The following is a 15,785-nucleotide window of genomic DNA, read 5'->3' as shown; positions in this document are numbered from 1 at the left end:
CCACACTACTGCTGACACAACCAGGATGCTGTTGGCCTTCTTGGCCACCTGGCACCCTGCATGCTCACGGTCAGTTGGTTTGGCATCCTCAGATGCTTTTCTGCCACACAGCCTTCAGCCGCTGCCCCACAGCTGCAGTACTGCGTGGTGGTGGTGTGTGTGGGTTCAGGGCGCAGAGGCTTCTCCCAGCACTACACAGAGTGCTCAAAGCAATGCTCTGAGCCGTGCTGCCCTGTGAGCACCCAGTGCTGTGAGCACAGCCGCGTCCCAGCAGCTCCCAGCCTGCGTGTGCAGGGCTGGGTGGGAGCACAGGGCTTTGCTGCTGGCCCTGGTGCAGGCATTGGGTGCTGCAAAGCCTGGAGCAGGCATCTGTGTGGGGAAGCTGGGCAGGAGGAGCTTTAAACGAGGAGCTGCACGCTGATGGGATTTGCCCGTTGTAAGGATCCCTAATCCTGTTGGGAGAGATTATGCCCAGTAATGTTCCGCACATTCAGTCTCCCTCTAAGGCAAAGCTAAGGCATTGAACTCCCTTCTCTAAGCATCTCAGATGGGATTTAAGTGCTGTTCCGGATGCAGTGCCAAAACTCCATCCACTTTACTGTTGCAGTGCTCCTAAACTCATGGCAGAGAGCCGGGGGAACCGCGTGGTGTTTTGTATTGAAGTTGCTGTGCGTAGAATGTATTGATAGTCAAAATGTCTGAGGAGATGTGTGCTGTAGTATCACGCGATGCATTCCACAGTGTCTTTCAAAAGGTATTTCTTTTCTTTTCTTTTTCTTTTTTTTTTCTTTTTTTTTTTTTCTGTTTGTTTTCAACTAGGACCCCTACTATGGCTGGTGGCCTATTTTCTATTGACAGAAACTACTTTGAAGAGATAGGATCTTACGATGCAGGAATGGATATCTGGGGTGGAGAGAATCTTGAAATGTCTTTTAGGGTAATTGCCGTTTTCCTTCATTTTCTGTCAACAAACACTTTTGCTGTAACAGTTCCTACATTGGGGTTAGGGCCGCTGTGTTTTAGCTGCCATGCAAGTCGTGGGTTAATTGTAATGCTGCAGCTATTTGGGGATGTCTCAATACAGTATTTGGTCCTTTTTACTGCATGAAACGTTTTGTAACTGTTTGGAAACTTTGACCTTGCACTTCTGAGATGATATATATGTATTAGAATATGTCTTTGTATGGAAAAGTGAGGCTTTCTGCGAGATGGTGCAAATGCTAACTGACATAAACAAGGTATGAATGTGTCTAGGTTAAAAAACAACTGATGTCTGTGTTTCTGAAAGCATATATTTTGGCTTGAACTTGTGAATTGTGGCCGTGATGCTTACACTGCATGGGATGGCACTACCTGCAGGAGAGGGTTGGTACATTGCCTGGGACAGGAGGGAATCTGATGGAGTGAAATGCATTTAGTGATTGACCTTTAGGCGTAAAGGAAAATTGAAACACTGAGTCTTCAATGAATAGTCTGTAGGAACAATACTTGGAATGGTTTTTAATGCCTGTGGTGGATCACAGTTTTTGCACTTGAAGTAAGTATGCAAAATAAAACCTGCCACACCTGTCCTATCCCCGCAGAACTGCACAGGTAGATTCTTCTTCCATGTTTTCTCTCTCTTGTTTTCAGCGAGGGTTGGTTGGTGGAATGTTTTCTATTGACAGAGCAGGCTTTGAAGGGTTCTGTCAAGCAGATATTTCTAGAAGAGATCAGCTGAGAACCTGAAAGCATCTTCAGGCCATTTTCTATTAAGTACACATCATTCACTTTCCAGTAAAATGGAGAGGTAGACAGACTTACTCTGAGTGTTGACGTTTTAAATCCGATTTCAGCTTTCTTGGTGCACAGCCTTCCAAAGTGTTCCTTGGATGCACACGGGATGCAGGTGTGTGTAGAAGCGTATGCTCAGCAGAAGCCTTTAAGGCAGCACGTTTGTTTCTTGTCTTTTTAGAAGAGATCCCTGCAGCAGGGAATAGCACAGCCTTAGGGTATCAGCCACGTGCCTCTCCTGGGTTGATGCTGTGGGTTGGTGCTGCTGCCCTTTTTGCTGAGCATCCCTGTGAAGCTCACCTTGTTCACCGAAATAGATGTGCATTCAACCCCGACTGGAGGAATCCTGCAGCAATTTGCTGTCACTTCATTTCCTTGGTGCATAGAAAAAATCCTTCCCAGAACCAGCTTGAGGCTGTTGCATTCTCTCAGCAGACAGTCTGAAATATGTCACTGCGTTCTGAGGAAGAGCACCACAATTTCAGTGTAAAACATTGAGCCCTGGTGGCACGGCTGCCCCACGCAGCTCCGTGTGCACTGTGCTGCAGAGCACCATCCTGCATCTGCAGGAGGGTTCCCACTGAGCTCAGGGAGCATTACGGGCTGGGAAAGCACTCAGAGAGGAGAACAAACATGTTTGCAGAGCTGGGAGGTTGTGTAGGATTGGAGTGGAGGCCAAGCTGTGCTTGGAGCATGTGTGGGTGTCCAGCCTGCTGAGCTGCATGGGAAATATTTAATAGAGTTAATGTATACACATAACAAAACTTCTTTATATACATATGTATTTTTATTAAATAAAAAAAAAGTCAACAAAAACCTTAAACTAGTGGTATGGAGATATATGGCTAGAGCCTTTCTCTTTAAAGAAACCCAGTGCATCAGTTGGGCTTGATCGATGAGGGAGATTGGTTAGGTGGTTAGCAGGGAGGTTGAAATTAGATGATCATTGTGGTCACCACCCTGCGTGTGGAAAAACTTCCTCCTCATATCCAACCTAAACCTCCCCGTCTCAGTTTAAAACCATTCCCCTTGTCTTATCACTGTACACCCTCACAAACAGCCATTCCCCCTCCTGTTTCTATGCTCCCTTCAAAGCCACAATGAGGTCTCCCCAGAGCCTTCTGTATAGCTGCTTGTACCCAGTGCAGTGCCCTGCTTGCAGAATGAACAAGGGACCAGCAGCAGCCAGTGTTCAGCCTGCTGGTATGGGAGAGCTCTTCTTCTGGCTGCAGAATTACAGGGATGGGAGCATGTTTGGCTGTGGTTTGGTAAGCAAGCTTAGCATGTTTGTTGGTTTGGATGGCAGGGAGACTGGTGCTGTGCTGTTATGAGCACAATGGGATGCGACTCTGTAGGGCTGGAGGGGTCACATGCATGTAGGATTGTCTTACCTTTGAGAGCGCAGTGACATTGGAAGTGAGTTTTTGTGGTCTGAGTGCTGTTGGGATGTATAAAGCCCTGGGTAACCAGTGATGGGATGAGAGGCAATGGCCTCGAGTTGCACCGGGAGAGGTCCCTATTGGATAGTAGCAGCAGAAATCTCTTCTCCAAAGAGCAGGCAGGCACAGCTGCTCTAGGAGTGGGGCTCACCATCCCTGGGGGTGTCCCAGAGCTGTGGGGATGTGGCACTGAGGGCAGTGGGCATGGGGGGGTGGCTGAGTGGGGTTGGGGATCTGAGAGCTCTCCTCCAGCCTTAATGGTCCTGTGGCTCCAATCTCCTCACAGACAGACTGAAAATGCACCTCTGTACAGGTATGGGGGAAAATATCCAAGGTATGCCGACTCAGTTTCAGTGTGGAGGTTTGTGGGTTGACATTAGAGGTATTTCTTAACTCTCCCTTATGCACCACTGCGCAGCAGCCAGCAACTTCAACTCATTTAACATACTCAGGCTGAAGTGTTAAGTTTCTGGTTGCAGTCACTGGGGATATTCCAGCACAGCTTCAACCTGTGGGAATGCAAGAGAGCTTTGATCTAATGCCACCATCCATAAACACACATTAGGTAGTGTATACTAAAAAGAGCAATCTTTTATGGAAGTAAATATTTCTAAAATGCTGTAAACAAAGTCATTAACATATAAACAGCAAAATCAAATGCCTTAAATCTCTCCAGCCTGAAACTTTAGTATTATTTTAATCCAAGCTCTAAGAAGCTGTCTATCTCATTTGGACTTAGTTTTACATATCCTGTCACAAAAGGAGATTGCCTGGCTCCTGGGAGAGCCATTTCCTTGCAATAACCACAAGTGCAGAGCTACCCAAAACGACCCATCAGCTAACCTGCATGAGTATTTTTTCTGCTCATTTTAATGCGTTATTTTTATCTGCATACAAATTGATCATTATTAGCCTTCTGTATTTATGATGGGCGGGTGGGATGTGGCTTTACCTGAGCATACAAAAATGACAGAAGGGGCAAAGGATCTCAAAGGTGGGCTGTGCAGAAACGGGATGGAGTTTAATGCACTCCTTTTGTGCAGTAATGGGAATGACTGCCAAAAGTCTGAGATCAAAAGGTAGTTTTAAATAATTAATGCCAATACTTAAAATGGGATAAATTATCTTGGCAAATAGGAGCTTGCAGTGAAGAGTGATGAATTGTATGCTGTTGTATGCTTGTCTGTGCCAAATCAATGTGATCCTGCAAGCTCTAGCCACTCTGAGCCTGGGGAAAGGAGTCATTTTAGCAGTGAGTATTCAGGAAACTTGGTTTTGTTGTAGGCTTTTCTGGTTGGTTTTTTTTCTTGTAACACTGAAAAAATTAAAGCCCTTCTGAGCAGTGTGCAGGTTTATCTGCATTCCTATGACAACTGCAGTAGCTAGCAGCTTGTAACAAGGGCAGCCAAAAATACACTTAAAAATGTGCAGAACACACATATAAAAGTGTTAGTATGGGAGGAACCTCTTGCCAGGAAAGAGGGTTGGGGTGAAGCTGTGAGAGCACTGATCACAGCACTGACAGAGGTTAAAATACCCCTCAAACTGTTTGTGTTCACTGCTGTCCTGTGTGGGGGATTGCTGCTGTGTTGCTGTGTAAATACATCAGCAGTGCATATTTTGGGTTTAATAAGTGTTCTCTTCTTGCTGCACCCACCGACCTGAAGTTTCACCTGAGCTGACTGGTTGTCACTGAGCTGCAAAACACAAGATGTTAAACACCAGAATATTTTGATGTTGTCGTTGCTCATCCCAACAGAGTACATCACTTAGCATACTAATGAAATCATATAAAAGGATCTAGTCCTAATTAAACAAAATCTGCATTAAGTTTCTATGGTAACTGTTATGTCTGTGTCGAGGAGCTCTAATTACAAGGCTGTACCAGTGATCTTAAGACACCAAACGATTCTTAAGCCCTGCTTCTTATTAGGAAGAGGTATTGTGAGTTTTAGCCCTGCTCCCTGCTTAGCAGGAGACCACTGCAAAGAGGGGATGAGCCTGGGTAACAAGCTGGGCAAGCTGGTGGTACCTTTGTTGGTGCCAAAACTTGTCAGTGAGCCCCGGTGTAGGGAGAGCTTCAAGGAATCACCATTGTCAGAACAGCCAACCAGAAACAGAAAGTTGGGTAGCCCCATAAGCATCCCTTGGGCATCCTCATTTATTTCTGTACACATCTGCAGTCAGCTGCCTCTAGTTCTGTCCAGTTGGACCTGGAACCTCTGCTGGTTCCTTTTCTAGTTCTTCCCAGCACCTAGAGAGGCAGCAGATTGCAGGGAGTGCAGCAGCTGATGTACATCACACCAAGACTACTGAGCTGCCAGAAGAATGGTACCTCGTTTACCAGCAGGATGCCTAGCTCAGGATTAAAGGATTGTTCATACTGGTGCAGACATATTGAAGGCACTAAGCTTGCTCAGGGTGTAGATTTGGGGATATCTGTGATGTTCGAGGTGCCAGTGCTTCTGGTTCAATATTAATCACAGTCTGCTGTGCCTTCACTAACGTGGTCGTGGACTCGATTCTGCTTTAAAAGCTACAGATATGTGGGTAGATAGATTGTAAAAGTTCTTCTTTGTTTCTTTAAATATTATGTATTCCTTCACAACTCAAATACATGGTTAGCATTCAAACCCTATGCTTGGAAACATAGTACAGGGTTACTCCTTTCTGAGGCAGAGGTTTGTACGTATTTATGTAATAAGATCACACAACCAGTTGTGCCATTGACACAAGTTTTCACTTTGTGGTTAAGGTCTGTGTGCTTTCATTGCTCTCAGGAATTATGTCCCTACTGTTCCCCTTATACTTGAGTTTGAAATTCCCGGTTGAATTGTGACCTGGGGAAATAAATGAGCAGGTAGCTGCTAACCTATCAGAGTTCTTCCTGCTGTAAGCTTTTCATCTTTTGTGCTGGCTTTAGTCAACCTTTTCTGCACGTTTTCGTTTCAGGTTTGGCAGTGTGGTGGCTCCCTTGAGATTGTCACATGCTCACACGTTGGCCATGTCTTCCGTAAAGCAACCCCTTACACCTTCCCTGGTGGCACAGGACATGTCATCAACAAGAACAACAGGAGGCTGGCAGAGGTCTGGATGGATGAGTTTAAAGACTTCTTCTACATAATATCCCCAGGTAAGAAATTAGCTTATGAATCCTTGGGGTGATGTTTAACATGACTTGAGTGGAGAGTTGAGTACTACAGTCACAGATGTCTAATGTGTTCTTCTTTGAGCTCATTTTCAAATCCAGAGGTATTAACTTGAATACTTGAATTTCAGCCTTCTCCATGGTAGCTGTTACTCGTTCTGCTGATTTATTTGTTGGTTTGGGTGTACGTTTTGTTGAATCACCCTTTCCTGGCCAATATACTTAGAACCACAGAACCATGAAGGTTGGAAAAACCCTCTAGGATTGCCAACCCAACCCATCCCACCATGCCCACTGACCATGTCCCTCAGTGCCACATCCCCACAGCTGTGGGACATCCCCAGGGATGGGGATTCCCTCATTTCTTTTGTGGAAGCCCTTTTTAAAGCCACTGGTATTTTGTCTTCAATCATAGAGCTGGATAAACAGGCATTTGTGTGCCACACTTTCTTGCTCCAGTTTATAGGAGGGACAGAAGATTCTTTGATATATGTGTACCTGATGTGAGATTAAGAAACAACAGTTCAAATGTTGCTCCAACCAGTATATTACAAATCTTAATCAGGGAGATGGGGAAGGGGAAAAGGGTGATAGAAAAGATAGGAAATAGAAGCAAGGAGTCTTTGTAGAAGAAGAAGATAGTCACCACCGTGGATCCAACGTAGTTTGTAGTTCAGTCATTGATCGTCAGTAGTGGTGGGTTGTCAGGCATTGTTCCATTGATGAAAACAACTTTTCAGTGGTAGTACCAAATTATTTACAAGTCCAGAGTGGTCGAGTCAGCTCTCTTTGGAGTGACAGCTCAAATCCAAAGTGGTTGAGTCAGCTCTCCTTGGAGTGGCAGCTTCTGGCTCTGAGATCTCAGCAGAAACTCCTTTGTTCCCATCTTCGAGGCCTTGCCAGCAAATAAGAGGGAGCAGGGATGCCCACCTGCATTCTGTTTTTCACAGGACACAATGGTATCATTCCCCAGTTTTCCCATACCAGGCTGGAGCTATTTAGTCACAGGCCAGATCTTCCACCAGTAAACACTCCTGAGCGCTCTATTCCAGAGGCAAGCAGCTCTGAAGAAAGGTGCTTTCAAATGTCCACAAAGTGATGTTGATTGTCACACTGTAGCACCCATCACTTGCCTTCTCAATAAATCAGTTAGAATCTTATCACAAGAAATACCTCAGGAAGCAAGCTTTGAGCCAAAAAACAGGGGGTCTCACACAAACTGTAGGGGAGTGCTCTGTGGATGTTCCTCCTTCTGGATTTAGCAGCATGCAGAGAGTTCACATAATGTGAGTGAAAAGCAGCACTACCAGCAGAATCCTCTTGAATATGGGAAGTGAGCTGTGTGAAATAGGCAGGACTGTGTCCCTTTATAATTGATAATTACATCTACCCAATTGAAAGTAAAGGAATACAGTGTGCGATGGAAAATTTGGCTGTTATGAATGTAATAGGTTTCTGTGCTCCTGTAAGAGGAGGGAGAAATGCCAACACAAAAAATCCCACTGAGAAATGGATGTCTGTAATGGCACAAAAGTGAACTCAAAGCCGATATAAGATGCAGTAGAGTTCAAGTCCTGAGGTTCTCCCATCAGATAAGCCGTACTTTTGTGCAGGCCTCCTTTGTTAAGTTCAGCTTTTGTGCAGTCCCATAATACCAAATTCCTGTTGCATTTTTCTTGAACTGTAAATGCTTTTTTAATAGTTGACCCTCAAAGTGTGCATTTGCTAGTGAGTACAAGACATGCAGATGCTGCCCATTCATTCCACTTTGGGGCTGGCACTGTGCACTCTGTCTTCTGCCAGGGCAGCAGCCTTTGCTGGGCTGATGAGGAGTTTGCTGCTTTAATGCCTTTAGCTAAGCTGCAGCTCCAAAAATACCTAGCTAAGGGCTATTTAAAATACAGTACATTTAAAATGAGATTTTAGTAAAATACATGTAAATGTGACTAGAATAATGATGCATATGGGAGAATAATTTAAGAATTTGAGTTTCAAGAGGAGTTCATGCTGTGTAGTTTATTTTTTTAAAAGAAGAAGTGTTTTCTTTTTCCTTCCCTTCATTTCTTTGGTTTTAGGGTCTTCTAATCAGCAGTCCATTTAATTACAGCAGGACTGCCCTGGTCCTCCTTGACTTTTTAATGCATTCTCACCACAGTATTCTGAGTTGAATGGGGAATTCAGCGCTGGACAGAAGGTTAGGTTTGGGCATTAACTGTTACAATAAAAAGGACATGAAATAATAAGTCTGATATGAGCCTACCTGTGGCAGGCTGAACTATTTCTAGGCAACATCTGTAAAACTGGAGCAATCCCCTCTGCTCCTGACTTCTCCCGGTCTGCTTCTTTGGTTTGATGTATCAGTGCTCCAGTGCAGTAGCTTAACGTGTTCTTTGGGTTGGGATTTTGTTGTGTAAGTGGTTATGAGAGCACACTGAGGGGTGTGAGTGAAGGCAGCAGTCCTCCCAGCTGTTGGTTCCTCTGGAGCACTGCAGGCATTGCTTGGCCAAGCAGTCTTTTGCCGTAGTGCCCAAGGGGTGCTCCCTGGGTTGGGGAGCAGGGAACAGTGCTGGCTCATCGTCTGAAGTTGCCTTTATTTCACTGCTCAGCTGAGGAGAAAGTGCCTGGTTAGAAGGTCTGGACACATAGCTGGCATTTCTGGGGACAGCAGCCATCGTGAAGCTCTGTCCTGAACCACATCTGCTGTGCACAGATGAAGATGTGTCCTGAAGTTTCTCCATTACAACATGCATCTTGGACAGGAATAACAGGTTATTTTCTGTTACATTAGCGAGGAGTTTCTGCAGTCACTTTGGAAAACACCTTTACAGTTCCCAGGGTTTCAGCAGGCAACGTTTGTCAGCAATATTTTTTAGCTTGGATGTTCAATCTTAGGCTTTCTAGCCAGCATTTCATCAGCTGCATTGGAAGGGAAGAGACATCCCTTCTACCATTGAAAAGCCCAGTTCTTGCCGCGGGCCATTTTAATTCAGGCTCCCAAGCACAGCTATAAATGCAAGGCTATCTTTAACAAACCGTTTTTCAGCAGCCTGTCATCCAGCAGGACATGTGCATTGCTAGTGCTGCTTTCTGCAGTCATTGCCTGGGGAAGAAGGCAGTTGGAGAAGGCACCGCTGTCCTCCTCACACCGGGAACGACATTTCACCATCAGTTTCCCCAGCAGCATTTCCCCAGGGCTGGCACAGTGCTTTGCCCTTTCTTTTATGCCTGTAGGGTGCCGAGGTGGCTCGAAAAGTGCTCTCTCCATTGGAAATAATGGAAAGTAGCAAGCCAGAAAATGAAAAAAATCCCTCAGCGTTTCAGCTTCCATTCCACCTGCTGAGCTGGACTTTGTCATCACCTCAGTGTCTGCGTGTTCCTCACTGCTAAGTGTGCCTGGGGGACACACACCCCACTTGGGCACTGCAGCTGCTGGCAGCGCTTGCTGCATTGCTGGCAATTCACTCTTGTAGGTGTGAAAGTAGAGCCAATGCATGATAAAATCCTTTGGTTTTCCTCACAGGTTTTGTAGAGGCATAGAATATCCTGATTTGGAAGGCACACATAGGGATCATCCAGTCCAACTCCCAGTTCTCAGTGAGGCTGTTTCTTCTAACAAGAAAAGTTAGGTTAAAATACTAATGCATTTACTCTGTGTATTGTTAGATTGAGACTCCGCTTTCTATGAAGAAAGCTGCCTTTTGCTTCCAAAATGAGCACAAACTGGCAGAATTGAATGCTGCTGAGCATCATCTCTCTTCTGCACACAGCTATGTGTTTGCCTATTTGCAGCAGGTTTGAATGGAGAACCTACAACACTGTATTAATGTGGAAGAGTGAAAGCAGGTCAGTGATAACAGTGGTGTTGGCAGGACCAGGTTTGTTTAATTCCAGCCCCAATGCCCGGTGCTATTCCTGTTGTGGGCAGTTATTTAAGGATATGCTATGTAAACTGCCAAGTAAAATGCCATTACAGTGCTCTGTGGGATTCAGAAGCAAAGGAAGGAGAAAGGTGCTTACGTGTTCTAGAAAGATTGATAGAAGTTAATATTTTAACAGCAACAAAAAAATCTTAACAGAAATCCATAGGAAATAATTGATTTGTTTATAGGACATTGCAAAATGTCAGAAATCTTTCCTAGTATCACTGAACTCCTTTTTTTTATCCTTCTGTCTGGCACGTATCTCCTTCAGGTTGTTAATGTGAAACGTACAGATCTCCAGATAATTCTGTTGGAGAACAAAGCAAGATGCATTTCAGTAATTAGGTCTCTGAAGCTGTTATCTATCAGCAACACTCATCTTCCCCGCTCTCCTCTGGGCCCTGCTTCACTCTGTGTCTCAGATGATGTCCTGAGAGGAACCCAGGCTGCTCACAGCAGCATTGCCTTCAGTCTCTCTCAGCATAATTAGGGCGCACACCTCGCAATTATAGTTGGAGGTGAAAGTCTTCATTAATCAAGTTAGGGATTGCTTGCTGGAGGCTGTCTGTGCTCCCTGCTGGTTCTGAGGCACTGGTTTTGCTTTCTGTCCTGAGCGGACCCTGTTTCTGAGTGGGCCCTGAAGGAGCTGTTTGGTGAGGCTGGCGTGGGTCTGTAGCTGTCAGACTGGGGTCACAGAATGTAACTGCAGTAAGGAGTGCTTACCGTTTGGATTTGGTGGCAATCACAGAATGGTTGGGTTGGAAGGGACCTCAAAGATCACGAAGCTCCAACCCCTGCCACATGCAGGGCCACCAACCTCCCCATTTCATAGCAGCCCAGGCTGCCCAGGGCCCCATCCAACCTGGCCTTGAACACCTCCAGGGATGGACGGGGCATCACAGCCTCTCTGGGCAGCTGTTCCAGCACCTCACCACTCTCATAGCAAAGAACTTCCCCCTGACATCCAACCTCAATCTTCCCTCAACTTCAAACCAATGCATTGCAGTGTTTGACAAGGAGCTTTGAATTTTACCCTGCCCAGTAACTCAGGAAAGTCTAGAGAATGTCAGAAACACTGGGCACGCTTCAAATGGGATTAAAGGAAATCCCTTTCTTAGAGAAGAAAAAAAATACATTAAGTCATTCTGAAAACAGCAGAGCTGCTCTGTGTGTATGGCCCACATTGATGTTAGTGGTGCTCTTAGGCATGTTTCATTTGTGGTAAGTCAGTAGGTCCTTGCAGTGTTCCAAATGCAAAGAAAACCTCTTTCCAAGCTCCTTTGCAATGCAGAGTACCCAAAATTGGGATGGTCGACCTCATCCCCTTGGGGCAAAGTATGCCCCACTCTGTCCCACTGTTGTGCTTTCCTTTGCAACAGTTCACTCATGCTCTGTGTCTTATCTTTCCTTGGCTCCACTAATGAAAAAACTAATTGCTTAATAGTAGCTCCTCACTGTTAGTCTATTTAGCAGTCATTTTTCTGTTATTTTCACTGCTGGGCATTGTTTTCAGTGTAATTGATGTACACCAGTAGCACAGCATTATGCTCCAGGTGGTGCTTTGCTAATGCCAACATCTTTATCATTTGCAAAATATGCATCTTAGTTTATTATTCTGAGACACCTAAATATTTATGTGTCTGTCTGGGTGGATTTGCACACCCTTCCCTTCTCAGCTTGCTCCACTTCCCTGGTGTGGCATTTCCAGCAGCATAATTCACTTATTTCTCTGGCTCTTCCAGCATATCTCATTCCACTCGGTCTGTGCGTTTCCAAATACAGGCAGCTTTGTCAATCTGTGCATATTAAAATACTGTAGCTAATCACTGCACGGAAATAATTACAGCTCAGAACAGCCTGCTTTTGCAGAGTCAGCTGAAAAGCTCATGCCCATCCTCATTTGGTTCTCTGTATGCCCACTGCATCACTGAGCCACGTGTCTGTGGCCTCACTCATCAGCTCGGGGTCAGTTCTCCTGCACCAGCCAGGCTGCTCAAGCAAGGCTAAAATGCAGAGTTCCACTGTTTTTCAGGCACCTTGTTTAAAACATTTTTGAGGATTTAAATATAGCACTTAAAGTTTTAATTTCGGGTTGCAAGATAAGTGCTTGTGTTTACTCAGCAGATGATGTGCAATCCTCCTGTCGAGTGTAATTATATAATTAGGTTGATAATGACTGTATCAATCTTGCAAGTAAGAGCTCTCGGTAAACATTTTCACTCTTCAGCAAGCTTTTCAGCTGGTGGGGAAGAGCAGAAGGAGCCTTTGCTTTATTACCTTTCATGTGATAAAAGCAGAATGAGAAAACAATGCGCTCGTCAGTGGTGTGGATTGTGCCCAATATTGAAGTGCCAAGGCATATAAAACATGGTGGGAATGTGTGGAGGAGGGAGGCTGGCTTGTTTGTTCATCCCTAATGTTATCGCTCTCCATTGGGAAAGCATCTTACTTCATGGGCTCGTGTGGATGTTCAGAATGAAACTCATAGAAGATGACTGTTGTGGTAGAACTGATCCTCTGCTTGTTTTACTGTCAGGACCAGGTGATGTAGGATTCAGCCTCAGTAGGCCTCTGCTTTTCTCTCTACAATATCCACATATAAATATCATTGCAAGTGTGTTTATGGGGCAGAATGTAATTTAAAGTCTTTTTCAACAGAAGAGGCTGTGCTTGTGGAGGTCTTGGCAATATTGACTCGTTCTCTTGATGAATAATATCTTTTGTGGTGGACACCTGAAATGTGTTTTCCCCAAATGGTGACGTTTTCCCATGCAAAGCTCAGAATCTTCATTCCAAAATGTATTTTCTGTTATGCTGCATACATTTCTCTTGCATCACTTCTGCAGTGATGTGAGACCCCTTCAGATGTGCTTTATTGTTACACATCCTTTTGTGGCGGCATAAATAGGATTCCAAGGAGTCCCACTGCCAACTTTGTTGATGTTTTAGCTAATTAGGAAACGCGCTCATTAAGCAGTTAATGCATCTACTTTTGATGGAGATGTAAAGTGGAGCTCCCTGGGCTTTGGAATTGTGCATGATCATGTGTTACCTTTGGAATGGGGCTCTCAGAAGCCTGGGAAGCAGAGGCTGTTGGGTGTCCCTCAACACTGTCCCTTGTCCCTCCTGCTGGCCTCATCCATGGTCCTCTTTTGGCTTCATATTGGGATGCTCCCATTATTTCCTGGCCTTATAAATGGTTTCTTGACCTATTGAGTGACCTTCAACGTTGGATGACCATTGGTGGCGTCCCTCCTGGTGGCCCTCAAACCTCCTTAGGGACTTTTTTGATCATCTGGGGACACTGGGGACATTCAGATCAGGTTGGGAGCAGTCAGCCATGCTGCCCACGTGCTGCTCTGCTCCCACTTCTCTCCCTCTGAATCATAGAATCATACAATTGCTCAGGTTGGGAATGCACCAGTGTACCATGGGATGCCTTCCTCTTTGACTTCTCAAGGAGCAAATGATGGCAGAAGCCAAATTTGGAGTACGTTTTCTCAGGGTTATCTTTGCATAAAGGCAGTCATTCCCAGCTCTGCAACTTCATCTTACACTCCAGTGAATAGTTTTCATCTTTATCATCGTGAATAAATATCTTCTTACACAGAAATGGTACATTTAGCCAATTCTGAAGCCGTGTCCTTGTATACCAATTTCCAGGACGTGCCCATTAGAAAAAATGCAGGTGTAATGCAATTCTGCAGCTATTCAATTTGTTCCACTGGCAGCGCATCTGCTGCTCTGTTATTATCATCTGCCTTTTTCCCTGGGACATTTGCCTTTGCACACAGCCCTTTCTTTGCCTTCCTGCGATGTTTCATCTTGTTTTTTTGCATTCAAGGACATTTCACTTCCATTTTCTTAGTGGAATGCAAGAAGGCTTATTAGTCACTAACTGTTATTTTGTTTCTTCTGAGTCCCATTGATTATTTACTGATAGGATGAGAGTGAATGGCCTTAGGTTGTGCTGGGGGAGGGTCAGGTAGGTATGAAGAACCATTCCTTCTCCAAAGAGCAGTCAGGCAGTGAGTGGCAGCTGCACAGGGAGTGGGGGGTCACCATCCCTGGGGTGTCCCAGAGCTGTGGGGATGTGGCACTGAGGGATGTGGGCATGGGGGGGGGTGGGTGAGGTTGGGGATCTGAAAGGTCTCCTCCAGCCTTAATATTTCTGTGGCTCCAGTCACCTCAAAAACAGTCAGACTGAAAATGCACCTCTGTGTCTGTATGGGGGAAAATATCCAAGGTGTGCTGACCCAGTCTCAATATGTGGGAACACACAAAGGAAGGAAAGAGACTTGATTTGCAAGGTGTTCTGCTGATCCTGCTGGTGTTCCTGCTGCAGGGCTTGGGGCTTTGCTCCTTCTGTGGGATCCCTGGGTCTGAGGTTAAGGCTGTGGTGGGCACCGCAAGAGCAGCCAGGCCTCCAAGCCTTGCTGCTGCGCATCATTAAACACAGGGCCCAGTGCCTGTGTGCCTAACACCTGCCTGAATGCCTCTGAGCTTCTTGGCACCAGGCAAGCACGTTCTATTTCTTCAGAGGTTTTGGTGGTACAGTGCTGATTTAACCAGTGGCACTAATTGGTTGGGTATCCCATATTTCAGTTAATTATTTAGAGTTATGTTGCATCCTACAATTGCATGATGGTACATAGAACTAATTTGTCAAAGACAGCTGGTAGATATTTGGGAGCATGGATAAGGGTTCAATTTTTGGCAGTAGGAATGAGTAGTTTCCCAGTGCTGGATTTCATTAGGAATGGATATCACCTTGTGTGTTAGGATGGGGCGTCCTTGGGGGTTCAGCTATGTAATAAGTTCAAAATAAGATCCCATGGATGATGGAAAGCAGGTGATGGAACACAGCATGGATTTCAGATGTAGATCTGGTGGTGTCTTTCAAGCTGCGACTTGGAGCTGTGGAGGTACAGCACTGCTACTGAGAAGCAGCAAGCAGTCACCTGTCACCATAACAAGGGGGCTGTGAATCTGCATGTGCTGCAGCTTAGAATAGACATAGAATTAAATTCCGTAGTCTCCTGCTTACTGTCTTCAGAAGAAGGCCCAGTAGGTTGCACAGCTCTGTCTAAGTTGTGTTGGTCTCGAGCAGGGCACTGCAGGCTGCTGCTGCAGGTCTCCTTTAGCTCAGAGCCATGTGCAGGCCAACCTGCTTGGTGGGACAGCAGGTATGGGGTTTGCCTGTTAGCCTTCCTTCATCTAGCTCACCAGAAGTCCCTGAGTTGTGCGCTTACCACAAGACTGCCTCCTGCATCCTCTTGTTGTGATCCTCTCTCCTGGACACGGACCTAAAATGATAGAACCACGGAATCATGGAATTCTTAGAGTTGGAAGGGAGCTGTGAAGGTCATGTAGTCAGCTGCCCTGCACTGAGCAGGGGCTCCACAGCTAGATAGGTCAGCACACAAATTTGTGACATGCCAAGCTCTTGGCTTCAGAGCATCATCTCTTCTTCTGTCCCGGAGGGATTTCTGGCTGATTTCCTCT

At 45.5% G+C, this 15,785-nt stretch overlaps 1 protein-coding gene across 5 annotated transcripts in view; it reads left to right on the top strand.

Moving 5' to 3' along the window:
• GALNT13 (polypeptide N-acetylgalactosaminyltransferase 13) overlaps window positions 1-15,785 on the top strand; it is an 80,681-nt gene that overhangs the window by 48,821 nt on the left and 16,075 nt on the right. For all 5 annotated transcript variants that reach the window (XM_048953357.1, XM_048953355.1, XM_048953356.1 and 2 more), the window contains exons 8-9: window positions 820-937; window positions 6,165-6,345. In XM_048953357.1, coding sequence (XP_048809314.1) covers window positions 820-937; window positions 6,165-6,345 — 299 coding nt within the window. The remainder of the gene's footprint in view (window positions 1-819; window positions 938-6,164; window positions 6,346-15,785) is intronic.

The sequence above is a fragment of the Lagopus muta genome, chromosome 8 (assembly GCF_023343835.1).
Source record: "Lagopus muta isolate bLagMut1 chromosome 8, bLagMut1 primary, whole genome shotgun sequence".
Taxonomy (NCBI): Eukaryota; Metazoa; Chordata; class Aves; order Galliformes; family Phasianidae; genus Lagopus; species Lagopus muta.
The sequence above is the reverse complement of the archived record's forward strand: the minus strand, read 5'-3'. Positions and strand labels throughout refer to the sequence as shown.